Source organism: Culicoides brevitarsis, chromosome 2 (genome assembly GCF_036172545.1).
Source record: "Culicoides brevitarsis isolate CSIRO-B50_1 chromosome 2, AGI_CSIRO_Cbre_v1, whole genome shotgun sequence".
Lineage (NCBI taxonomy): Eukaryota > Metazoa > Arthropoda > Insecta > Diptera > Ceratopogonidae > Culicoides > Culicoides brevitarsis.
The window spans coordinates 10,266,195-10,279,570 of record NC_087086.1 but is presented as its reverse complement, the minus strand read 5'-3'; the positions used below and the strand labels follow the sequence as shown (position 1 = coordinate 10,279,570).

Sequence of the window (13,376 nt, the reverse complement as noted above, 5' to 3'; positions counted from 1 at the left end):
GGAAAACCACAAAATATGAGTCTACCATTGTTCAAACAAAAGACTTGAGTAAATATGAACTTTTGATTGCATTTCTCCTTTTATGATCAGATATTACTGTTTGCTTTTCGACTGTCACCATGTGAGCAAATAATCGAAGGACGACAGAGAGAAATGTTTTGATGCTGAGCCTTTGTGAATATTTATATGTCGAAATTGCTTTTTTCAATATTCATGAGAAGCAATATATTCAAAGGTGATCAATCAAATTCTTGACAAATTAATGTTGTTTGTTGCAAGTGAATGCAAAGTTTTTTTTTATAATATTTGAATAGAAATATGATGTTTGCGTATTTCGAATGCGTTTTAATTGTTTTTTTTTTTAATTATTTAAAAATAGGAAATTGGTAAGAATTTTTAGTTGAGAATAGTTTAAAAAATTTCACAAAAATAATTTTAAAAAATAATAAAAATTAAAATAAAATGATATATTGTGCGCCTTTAAAAAGCTTATAAAATAAAATAAAATATATTCGCACCGCCTTAAAAAAAAAAAAAATGAAATAATAATTTTAAATAAAATTAATGGGTTTATAAATTCACTCAGCTCTTGAGAAAGGGTTTTAAAAATAAATTTTGGCACGATTGAGTCAGAAAATAAGTTTTTTTTATTTAAATTACAAATTAACCACTTGATAAGCTGTCACTTAAAAATTTTGAAATTAAAAAATTATAAATATTTTTTTTTGAAGTTTGAATTAATTTTATATTTTTATTTATTTTTAATTTTTTTATATTTTTATTTATTTTTTAAATTCATTTTATTATTTTAAATATATGTAATTAGTGGGTTTATAAAATTGATAATTAAAAATATTTTGGTTCTGATAATTTTTTTTATTTAAATTGATAAATTTTAATGTTGTCACTTATTTTGAAATTTTGCAGTTATTTTTTTTGTGTTTTTTTTATATTTTATATTTTGTATTTATATTTATTTTTTTATGATTTATTTTTTTTGTAATGAAAAGTAAAAACTTTACAAAAAAAAAATAATTAAATTGAATTAAATTAATTAATTTTTATGGAACTATTAAAAATAAATTTGAGAAATTTTGTTTCAATAAAAGATCAATGAGAAAAAAAATTATGAATTTTAATATATAAAAATAAAAAAGTATGAATTATTGACAATTAATTTAAATAAAAATTTTTAAAAGTATTTTAATAAATAATAATCTACATATTTTTAATTTAAATATTTTCATAATTTTTTTTTTAAATCTGTTTTTTTTTTAAATTAAAGTTATTTTAGAAAATGTTTAAAAATAAAATTACTGAAAAACTACTAAAAAACATGATAATTTTATCAATAATTTTTTTTTATTAAAATTAAAAATTATTTTTTTTAAATTATTTTTTAAAAAAGTTTTTATTACAAAATTCATTTACTACCAGTTTACTACTTGTCATGTTGTGCTCTTAAATTTAGTTTTTGTACATTTTTTTTTAAATTTTAAATTTAATTTTTTTTTCAAAAAATTGAATTCTAAGCCTCTTCATATAAATTTAAATTTGCCACAACTTTCCCGTACAACTCGTGCAAATACTTCCGGAACAACATTTGCGTAAATCTCGCATTACGAAAATTCTGATTTTCCTTGTCGAAACTTCCCAAATTGAATTGGCACATTTTGCGGTTCATCTCTTCCTTGCTAATGTGATTTTGAGTCCACAAAATCTCCTCATTACTTTCCAAAGCACACAAAATACGCAGCGCCTGATGTTCCAAAGCTCCGAACAATTGCGGAAACGTTTGAATGTGATACCGATACTGAACTTTTTGCAAAAACTGAAATGACGCAGCAAAAATTTGCAAATGTTGATGAAAGTCCTTTTCGGTGTGATGATCTTCGATTGTTGGCAAAAACGCGAATTGACTGCTCCATTTTTGGTATTCCATCAAGTCACCGGATCCGTATTCCAGAGTGTGATTGTGGATGGTTTTGATGATGCGAGCCAAGGAACGATAATGGGTTAGTCGATATTCGGTGTCGAAATTTTTGGTTATTTCGTTTCTGATGCCACAATGTCCTCCAGCCCATGAGGGATCGTTTGTTTCGGTAAATCGCTCGTCATTTTGGCAAGTTTCAGAATTTTGGATCGGAGCACAGCCAATGGCATAAATGAGGGTTGAAGTTAAAATTATTTTTGAGAACATTTTTTTTTTATTTAATTTTTTTAGAAAAAAATATCAAATTTTATTAAATTATTTTTTTTTAATTAATTAATTAATTTTTTATTAATTAATTTTTAGACCACTTAGATCAATATCTATTGAAAGACTGAATGAAAGACTATTATTTAAGCGGATATTTATATTGATTGTCAGTCTACAGTGGACCACCAATATTATTGATAAGATATAATCGGCTAACAATTAAAAGATAAGCCAAATAAAAATGGACTACGTCAAAAATCAATTCAAATATGTGAAAGAAATTCCGATATGACCAATTAGAAATTGGAGGTGTGTTACATGATGATGTAATATTTGCAAATTTTGAGTAATTTCACAATTTATAGTAATTTGTATATTTAAGTATTTGAAGCATATAAAATTAAAAATAAACTTTTATGAAAAAAAAATTATTAAAAATAATAATTAAAAAAATATTTAAAAAATTATAGATAAATTTTAAGTTATTTTTTTTATATAAAAATTATTTTAATTAATTCATTTAAAAAATAAATAAAAAAAAATTTAAAAAAATCAGCTGTGACATTCAATTGGAAATTCTTTACATTCCATGTCTACATTACAGACTATATACTTGTAAAATAAATAAACATTAGCGAATCATTAATTGCACACCTCCAACTGATAACAATCTTATAAATCCCCGTTCAAGAATTACCGAAACTTTTATCAATCACTTATTATACAAAGCACGTGTGGATTTAAAATTTCAGTTTAATCACGGTTATCTTTAATTTGAAATTTGCACTGATTTAAAAATAACTGCAAAAATTGCGATAACATACAAAGTTAATCTAGATAATCGAAAAAACAATAAAATGAAAGGGGGAATCCTCAGATAAAAAAAAATAATTCAAATGTGATTTTTAAAAAGTAATTTTTAAAAAGTAATTTTTTAAGATAATAATTAGGCAATGAATTAGGCAAAAAAAAAGTACTGTACAGAAATTACCTGAATTGTAAATTTTTTAAGTTACTCATGGCTTATCTCAGAGTCATAAAAATTTGCTACTATAAAATTGATAAGCGATAAGTTTTTTTTTTACAGAAATTACATTTCTTCGTTATCAAGAGTGGTATCATAAGTTTGATCAGATGTTCGTTTAAAAATATTTTGATAAAAATAGAAATTTTAAAATAAAAAAAATAATATTAACTTTTATTAAAATATATAAAAATTTCAATAATTTTATTAAAAGTTAAAAAAGAATTATAAAATTTAATAATTTTTTTAATTAAATTATTTTTTTTAACTATTATTAATAAAAATCTTTGAAATTTTTATATTTTTAAAAAATTTTTATATTATTTTTTAAAATTTTAATTAAAAAATATTTTATAAAAATTATAAATGATCAAGGTAAAGTTAATTTAGGCCGCTCCAAATAAAAATCAAAAAAAAAAAGTCCAAAATTTTTGAAAATAAAATGAGGGGGCAAAATAAAAAAAAATTTGAAATACTATTTTCAAACAAAATGACAAAATTTTTAACTATTTTTGAGTGTGAAATATTTTTCATTTATTTTTATTTAATTATCAAAAAAAGAATTGCTAATTTAAAATAGATTTCAGAATATTACATAGGTATAAAAAATTGAAAAAAAAAATTCATAAAAAATAACTGTCAAAAAATTTTGAAAAATAAATAAGAAAAATTATAAATAAGAAAATTTATGTCAAATTACGATTTTTTAAACAAAAATTATTAAAAATTGAAAACTTTTTTAAAAAACTTCTAAAAACATCTTGAAAAATTATGAAAACGGCCATTTTTTTTTTGCCCCATGGGATTTTCAATTTTTAAAATGGGGCATCGGACTTTATTTTTGATTGTCATTTGGAGCGGCCTTAACTTAAAGTTAAGTCACTTATGTCAAAATTAACTAAAATTTTTCTGAAATCTTAATTTTTTTAAAAATTAAGTAAGGATAAAATATGTGTAAAAGACAAGAAATTTAAGCAAAAATTAACTTTAATAAAAAAAAAATCAAATTTTCTTCAAGTTTATATTCAAATCTCAAATTTTATTGCCCCAATTTATAAAAAAATCATTTTCATGGATCAATAAAAGCATTTCCTATTGATAAATCAAACAACTGATAAAAGAAACTCGTAAAAGTGGTCGACATTCCAAAGCTATCGAGGTTATTGCCTTGATTTTCATTAATCGCGTGCCTTTGATATGAGTAAAATTTTATTGAGTGCTATTGTTTTTTTTTATTGCATCATTTTTTCGCGATATTTATCATTCACGATAATTAAAGAAGATTAACTAAAACATTTGGTTGACTGAATCCAAAGCTTTGATAAATAAATTATGAAGGTATGATTGACAAGCCCCCATTTCGCTCACTAAAGTTCTATTATTAAATATTTCCCATTAAATCGGAAATGTCAAAAAACTCAAAGAGTTGAATTGATTGTCAAAACTCCTCCTGCTTTTGACAACTTTTCAATCGCGTTCTTGTCAGTGTAAATTTCCATCACAAATCGCATCTAATTAAATTACGTCAAATAATCAATATAAAGTTTACAAGATGCCTCAAAAAAGTCCGAAAACAAAAGAGGAATTTAATTAATTTGGTTCATAATTAGCGCGCTAAATAGTAGTTTCATGTTGATTTTGCCGCCGTACTCCCACGTTTTATTTTCGCAAGACTAACCGCATTATCACGGCAAATATAAACAAATAGTTGCGTTGTTAATTATTTATCAGCAAATAATAATGTTGGCATTAAGTAGAGGTATGTGACTATAATTTAAAGTCATTCATGCGTAATTTTGAATAAACGATGAGATGATGCTGCTGGCGGCGTTGTGTATTATGTGATTAGCAATGTTATTTCAGAGATTCATGTTGTTGATTTTTAAAGCATTTCCGAGAAATAATGTAGAATTATCCATACTTATTAGTTATTAAAGTGATTTAAAATAATTTAATTATTTTTTTATATTAATTATTAAAAAATTATTAATTAATTATTTTATTTTAATGAATTAATTATTAATTTAATTATTTTATTTTAATTTTAATTAAATTTAATTTAATTAAATTAATTTAATTAATTTAATTTAATTTAATTTAATTTAATTTAATTTAATTTAATTTAATTTAATTTTAATTTAATTTAATTTAATTAATTACTAATATAATTTATTTAAACCACGTGGTTTAAAATATTTTAAAGAAAACATGTGCCTTAAAATATTACATAGACCACGTGGTTAAATTTTCAACATGAAGTTTATTCGAATTCATAGTTTAAAAAAATAATTAACCACGTGGTTTAAAATTTTTAAAAGAAAACACATGGATTAAAATATAAAAAGATCACGTGGTATAAGAAATTTAATTAACCACGTGGTTAAAAAATTTAAAAATAAAGTTCATCATGAACAATGGGGCCGAAATATTAAACAAAACCTCTTCATTAAAAAGTTAAGCAAACCACGTGGTTTCTGATATTAAATAAATTCACGTGATTTAAAACTTTTAACTAACCACGTGGTTAAAATTTGTAATATGAGATTTATTACAGACCACGTGGTTTAAAAAAATTTAATACGACAAAATTTCACAAGTTTCATCTTATTAAAATATCTAAGTTAACCACGTGGTTAACAAAATGCGATACTATCATTAGTCCTTTATCGAACGAGAAATTTTAATTTATTTTTTTTAATTTTTAAAGATGCCATAAAACGTGGGAAAATGAACATGCAAGGACATCAAGTTGCCACAGACACAACACACACACTTACGTGATACTTGTCCGTTTCGTGGACCGTGTCTGACAAAACTATTACTGTCGGCACTATTTCCTGTACTACTGCCACTTATTGCGTTATGCGGTCCACTCTGATTGAGATTATTGCGATTACTACTAAACGGATTATCGTCTTTTATAAAACCACTGCCATCGGGTGAACTGGCAACTAATTTTTTTTTTCGTTTAAAGAAATTCGATCAAGTCGATATGTAAAGAGAAAAAAATAAAACAAATTCTCTTTTAATATTTTTTTTAAAATTTTTTGAAGTAAAAAAAAAAAACATTTAATCACATACAAATTTGACGTACGTTAAAATCATGACAAAGCAGAAATTCCGTTTATTTTTTTCATTCCTTTAATTTATTTTTATTTTATTGTGCAAATTAGTAGTAAACATTCAAGATTAGCAAAATTTAGTGACAAAGCTCATTCACAATCAATTCACTAAACTGACATGTCAATCCTATTGACATTCAAAATGTAAAAAAAATAACAGAGAGAAAAAAAAGATGAAAAAGAAAAAAAAATAAAAACAGATAAAAATACAATATTGTGACTGTTTCATGCTGTGTTTTAACACGGAGTCGACAACAACGCCAACGACGCTTTAATGGTTGTCTTTTTCCAGTAGAGAGTGTCACATATTAACAATAATAAAATACGAAGCACATCTCAAAATGTATATTTAGTATATAAAAGGAGAAAAGAGGAAAAAAGAAAGGATGTCAGGCGACATGTTGATATTGGATTGTAAAGAGTTGGTGTTTCGCGTCATAATGCGATTTATTTTTAAAAATGTTAATTCTTGAAAATTTTCAGGTAAGTTTTTGTAAAAAAATTATTTTAAAAGAAAAGGAAAATTTTTTTATGTCTTTAGTGAAGAAAACTTAACGCTTTTGCTTAAGAATAAGTAAAAATTATGTAAGTTGACTTTTAATTTAAATTACTTAAAAAGATAAAATTCAAAAAAAAATACTATTTTTTTTTTTTAATATTTTTAATTTTTTTTTTAACTACAAGTCAAAGTTTTAAGTCAATTAAGTCGAAGTCCACAATTGAATTTTTTCAAAAATATTAATTTTTCTCATAAAAAGTTTTTCATGAAAATTTTTATGAAAAAAATTATTTATTTTTTTTTTTTTTTTGAAAAATTACGTTTTTTAATTCGACTTAATTAACTTAAAATTTTGACTTAAAAAAAAAATAAACTTTTTAGTATTTTACTTTGAGCTTTCCAGCCAAAAGTAAATATAATTTTTATTTATTCTTAAGCAAAATCATTAAGTTCAAGTTATCTTCAAGGATTCAAAAAATTAATTTAAATTTTTTAAAATGTATCTGACTTAAACTTAAACTTAAGCTTAAGTCAAAAAAATATTTTGACTTAAGCTTAAATCTAAAGAATAAATTGAAATAAGCCGAAATTCATTTTTTAAAAAATAATACCAATTTCGTAAAAAAAAAAAATAATGGCAATTAAAAAAAATTAAGTCAAACTTATTTGACTTTAACTTAAAATTAAGTTCAATTCAAAAGAATATTTTGACTTAAGCTTAAGTTCAAAAATAAATAAGTCAATTTTTTTTTTTTATTTTCATTCAAGTTTAAAAAATTTTTTAATGAACTTTGAAAAACTTTTAAAGACAAAGTTAATTTAACTTAAGTTAATGTGACTTAAGTTCAACTTAAGTGTGTCATAATTAAAAACTTAAGTAATAAGTCAAAAAGTTCGAAGCACAAAAAGTAATTAACGAACTCTTAAAGTGAAAAATAAATTAAAAAAAAATCCCAAGGCATAAAATATCATCTTACGATAATTTTCTATATTTTTTCGCAGATTTCATCTTATTAGAAGAGCAACACTATGTGAATTCCCTACAACATCACAGAATGCATGTGTCTACTTGTTCTCGTTATCATTATATTTAATATATGGAACAATATCGATTTTCCATGCAATACGACGCTTCTACGATAGAAGTTCGTACAAACTATTTTCTTGTCTGTCTTTTTTTATATCATCATTAAATTATTATTTAACAGTCTCTTCACCGCCAATGTTTTCGCTCAAAAAGCATGCAACGAGTAATCGCAGACAAGAAGATACCACAGCGTGCCTGATAATAAATAAATAGAGGGAAAAAATTAATTAAGGTCATGTGATCGTGGCACGCATCGTTATCGACGCGATATTGACATGTTTTTAAATTTATACACAAGAGTCCCTTACGAGCTTTGAGGACAAACTTTTTTTCATCATCATCGTCGTCGTCGTCGGCATCGTCATTGAATAGCAAGTTAATTAAATGAAAAATCTTTCTTTTTATAAAATGTTTGACGATGTTGTTGGAAAAAAACTTTTCGCAAAATCTTTCAACAAATTTTTGAAAACAGCGCTTGTCTGACACACGCGACGTCAAACTTTTTGTACTTTTCATTTGTGAAAGAAAAACAAAAAGAGAAAAATTAACGACCAACTTTTAAAAATTCATGACAACAAATTTCGACACTTAATCATCACTTTGAAGCTTAATACACTGACAATTCACTCGCTTTGCCTCTTTTTTCGTTAAATATTCTTGTAGATACTTAATTCGAAGTTAAAGACGACCGACATTTATCATAATATGAAGGACGTAAGTGGCGATGAAAAATTACAAGACATTTGTCGGGCTTTATCGCGGAGACCAAAAGTTGTCCACACATTTAAAGCAGAATTGTGCGCCATGTTACAGGTGTGTAAATTTAACCTGATTTTGAAAGTTTGTTAAGTAAATTTGTTTTTTTTAAAAAAGTTGCAAGTTGCTTCAGGGACAAAAGGATTTGTTTGGTTTAGTAAGAAATTTGTGTGTTTTGTGGTTGTTCTTTTAAAATTATTTTTTTTTTCATTTTGACTTTAAAATTATTTTTTACAGCTCACTAAACAGTATTTTAGGTTTCTAACATCAATAAAAAAAATTTCAATTAATTCAAACCAAGCATAAAATTAAAATATTAAAATTTTTACAGAAAACTTATTTTAAAATGATTTTTGGGATTTGAGCTACAAGTATAACATCGAAATAACTTTTGACTAAAATCAGATAATTAATCAATAAAATTTTATATTTTTATTTGTTTAAATAATTCAAAATTAAAATAATTGATTTTAGCAGAAATTGAGTGAATTATTAAATAAAAAAATTATTTAAAAATTAAAATTAATATAAAAATCTTTAAAATTTAAAAGATTTTTAAAATTTTTGATTTTTTTAAATTGTATATAATTAATTAATTTTAATTTAAAGTAATTTAATTATTAAATTTTTTAATTTAATTTAATATTAATTTTAATAAAAAAATTAAATTGGACTATTAAGTAAATTACTATAAAATTAAATTTAATTAATTTTTTTCTTTCGACTTATTCTTAAAATTAAAAAAAAATATTTTTTTTATAAATAAAAAAAAATAAATAAAAATAATAAATAAATTAATTATTAATAAATATTAAATTAAATGAATAAAAAAAATAAAAATTAAATAAATTTAATTAATGAAATAATTTTTAAATTTGATTAATTAAATTTATTGAATTTTAATTTTTATTTAATTCATTTATTAAATTTATTTAATTTATTAAATTTATTTAATTTAATTTTAATTAATTAGATAAATAATTCTACAAAATTTTAAATCTTAATTGCAGATTTTACTGAAAATTGTAAGTAAAATTTAGAAAAAATGATCAATTTGTTCAATGACCTTGGCTCAAAATCCCAATAAACACCTTACAACTGATGACCGTTTAGCTCCATTTGGGCATTCAACAAGACACTCAGGGACAAATTTCCCATCCAAGAAATAATAGATTTCACAACATTCATAAATCCTCTCCATTTCTTTAGTCTAATGCCGAACGAACCATGACCGTAGGCTTGTAAATCTAAAGTATCATCAATATCATTTTATTTATGGTCCATTGTAAATACAGTTTGAAAAAACATTTTCATCAGACTACTCATCTGGATCAATAACATCGACTTCTTCTTCTTACAACATCATCATCATTCACAAAGTGAGTCTCATAAATTTTCTTTAATATCTTTTCGAATTATTTTTATTTGTTACCTTAAATCCTATTCTCATCTTCTCCCTTCAAAGGAAGAAAAGAAAAAAAAAATCAAGTTGTTCATCGATTATGTTTCACATATTCGTATACAATTTTTTCTGTGTTATCAGATCGCAAAAAAAAAGTCTTGATACATAAAATATAGAGTTTACCGGAATTTTTAGGTGAGCTTCTTTGTTGGCGGCGCTTTGCTCGGAGGAAGGAAGTGTAAAGTAAGTTCCTCTCGCTAATGAATATTTGTATAATATGTGACTTAATGCCAGACTATAACACTCTTTTTTATTTTTTTTCTCATTGTTATGGGAGGAAGGCAGGTAAATCATTGTTATTTTTCATGTAAGTGATTGTCGGATATTTGCACAGTAATGCGAGCGAAAAAATAAGAAAAAGAAAAATAATTCAATTTATCATCTTTCCTTATAGGAGATATATATTTAACAAAGTATATGTAAGTTTGGTCTAAGAGTGAGAGAGAGAGAGGATGAATGTGATCTGAATTTTAAACGAATTTTTAACACTCTTTCTAATGGAACACGCAATTTAGGTACGTGAAAGGTGATAAAAGTCTGTCGAATGTAAGATTGAAATAAATCTATTGAGAATTGATTGGGAAACTGAGAAGATCAACAAAAATAAATTTTGTATTTTTTCTTTTTGTAAATAATTGACAAGGTTTTTGATAGCTTTGGGAGTAAAATGGAGACGCATGATGATTTTTATTTTTTGTAAATCATAAAAAAATATGCTTTTTTTATGAACAAAGCTCTAAAGAGCTAAAAGTAAACGAAAAAATTTTAAAAATTTGTCCCAATGCACATTCTGAAATTTTGTCCCAATGCACATTTTATAATTTTGCTCTCATCCACATTATAAATTTTTGGCCAAATGCACATTATGAAAATTTTTCCCAATGCACAGTCTAAATTTTTTTCCCAATGCACATTTTAAAAATTTGCCCTCATGCACATTATAAATTGTTGTCCTAATGCACATTATGAAAAATTTCCCCAATACACAGTCTAAATTTTTTTTTCCAATGCACATTTTAAAAATTTGCCCTCATGCACATTATAAATTTTTGCCCTAATGCACATTATGAAAATTTTTAGTCTAAATTTTTTTTGCACATTTTAAAAATTTGCCCTCATCCACATTATAAATTTTTAATGCACATTATGAAAAATTTCCCCAATACACAGTCTAAATTTTTTTTTCCAATGCACATTTTAAAAATTTGCCCTCATCCACATTATAAATTTTTGCCCTAATGCACATTATGAAAATTTTCCCCAATACACAGTCTAAATTTTTTTCCCAATGCACATTTTAAAAATTTGCCCTCATCCACATTATAAATTTTTGCCCTAATGCACATTATGAAAAATTTCCCCAATACACAGTCTAAATTTTTTCCCAATGCACATTTTAAAAATTTGCCCTCATCCACATTATAAATTTTTGCCCTAATGCACATTATGAAAATTTTCCCCAATACACAGTTTAAATTTTTTTCCCAATGTATATTCTAAAAGTTTGACCCAATGCACAATCTGAAAATTTTGCCTCAGAATGACATAAACCATTGAAAATTTAATAAAAAAACAAAAAAAAATAAATAAATAGCTAAGATAACTTTTTAAATTAAAAATTCAAACTTTTTCCATCTCCACGAAGTTTCAGTCTCTTAGTTACAAATCGACGAACCAACAACCATCATGACACTTTTACAAATGATAAATTTGCGTTGAAAGTCTTTTAATTCCCTGTATTTGTAAAATTAATGACTTGGCGGTTTATTTTTAGCGAAGGCGACAAGGACGCTAACGACATCCACAGTCTTTTCTTGTCATCTTCCAGTCGTCGTCTTCATTATTATTCGAGTTTATTGTCACTGTCACTTTCCTTCCGCTCCGTGGTTATTTTCTTTTAAGTAGAATATTAATCTATGGAATTTTTTTGGGCGACGTGAGGATGGGAGAAAAAAAAAATATATAATTTATTTCGACGAAAGACCGACAAATGATGTCGAAACCACAAAAGTATTACCTTTTGGCAAAATATTTCCTTCCGCTTTTTGGCACAATCAATGAAGTCAAATTTTAGAAGACAAAAAAAATGAAATAAAAAAACCGACAAAAATATTTGACTTTATCCTCTTATTATTTCCATGTTGTCGCATCGTTGTCTGAGATTACAAATTGTACTTTGCAGTAATGCTTGCTAAGAGCTTGTCACGCCAGGAATTTTTCAATATGAAAATTCCTGCGTGTCCTTTACATTTTTTTCTCTCTCTCTTATTTTTTTTTGTTGATTGCTTCAGCAAAAAAAAATGTTTTTTAATATTAAAATTTTATCTGTGAAAATTACGCCGAGTGAAATTCGTAGCGAAACCATCACAAAGGAAAATTCGCTAATGCGATTCTATTTGATGTGGTTACGCACTAAAATTGTATCAGTAATTTATTATCATCCGACGATGATAAAGTTGAGTCTAAACTCTGAAGGTTTTACATCATCGCGTCAAATGGAATTTAATTCTCAATTTCTTAATAATTGGATTTTGCCAAAACATGATATTTTTTGTTTTTAAATATTTTAGCTGTATGATTAAAAGTTTTGGTGAATTTTATTTGTCTCGGAAGTATTTTTTGTTTATTTATCTTCAAGGTTGATTACTTAAAAAAATTCGAAGAATAAATAAATTAATAAATTAACAGATTTTATTTTTCTTCAGATAAAAAAAATTAATAAAAATTATATTTTTTTAAATTGAAAAATTATAAAAAAAAATTTAAAGAATTTAATTTAATTTATTGTTATTTAATTTTTGTTTTATCGGATTTAAAAATTAATTGAAATTTTAATTGGATTTTTTAAAAATTAAAAAAATTAATCAGAAAAAAATTAATTAATTTAAAAATTATTTATTATTAATTAAAATTAAATTAATAATTAAAAATAAGTCTCGAAAATATTTTTTAAAAATTATTTTAATTAATAATAATAATTAAATTTTATTGGATTTTTATTCTTTTAATAAAAAATAAAATTAATTAAAATTATTTTTTTTATAAAATTGCAATAGCAACCCCAGTTTTTACAAGACAAATTTGTTATGATAAAAATTAATGGGAAATAAAGCTAAGGTAGAGAAGAGATTTTTTTATAAAAAAATAAAATAAAATAAAATTTTATTATTAATAATTATTAATTTAAAAAAAATAAAATTAGGTAAGTCTCAAATTATTTTTTTTA

The 13,376-nt window shown here is 23.8% G+C and overlaps 1 protein-coding gene across 1 annotated transcript in view; it reads right to left on the bottom strand.

The window, feature by feature from the left end:
• LOC134828487 (dual specificity calcium/calmodulin-dependent 3',5'-cyclic nucleotide phosphodiesterase 1-like) overlaps positions 1 to 13,376 on the bottom strand; it is a 105,861-nt gene that overhangs the window by 33,338 nt on the left and 59,147 nt on the right. The window contains exon 2 of the mRNA XM_063841466.1: positions 6,002 to 6,175. Coding sequence (XP_063697536.1) covers positions 6,002 to 6,175 — 174 coding nt within the window. The remainder of the gene's footprint in view (positions 1 to 6,001; positions 6,176 to 13,376) is intronic.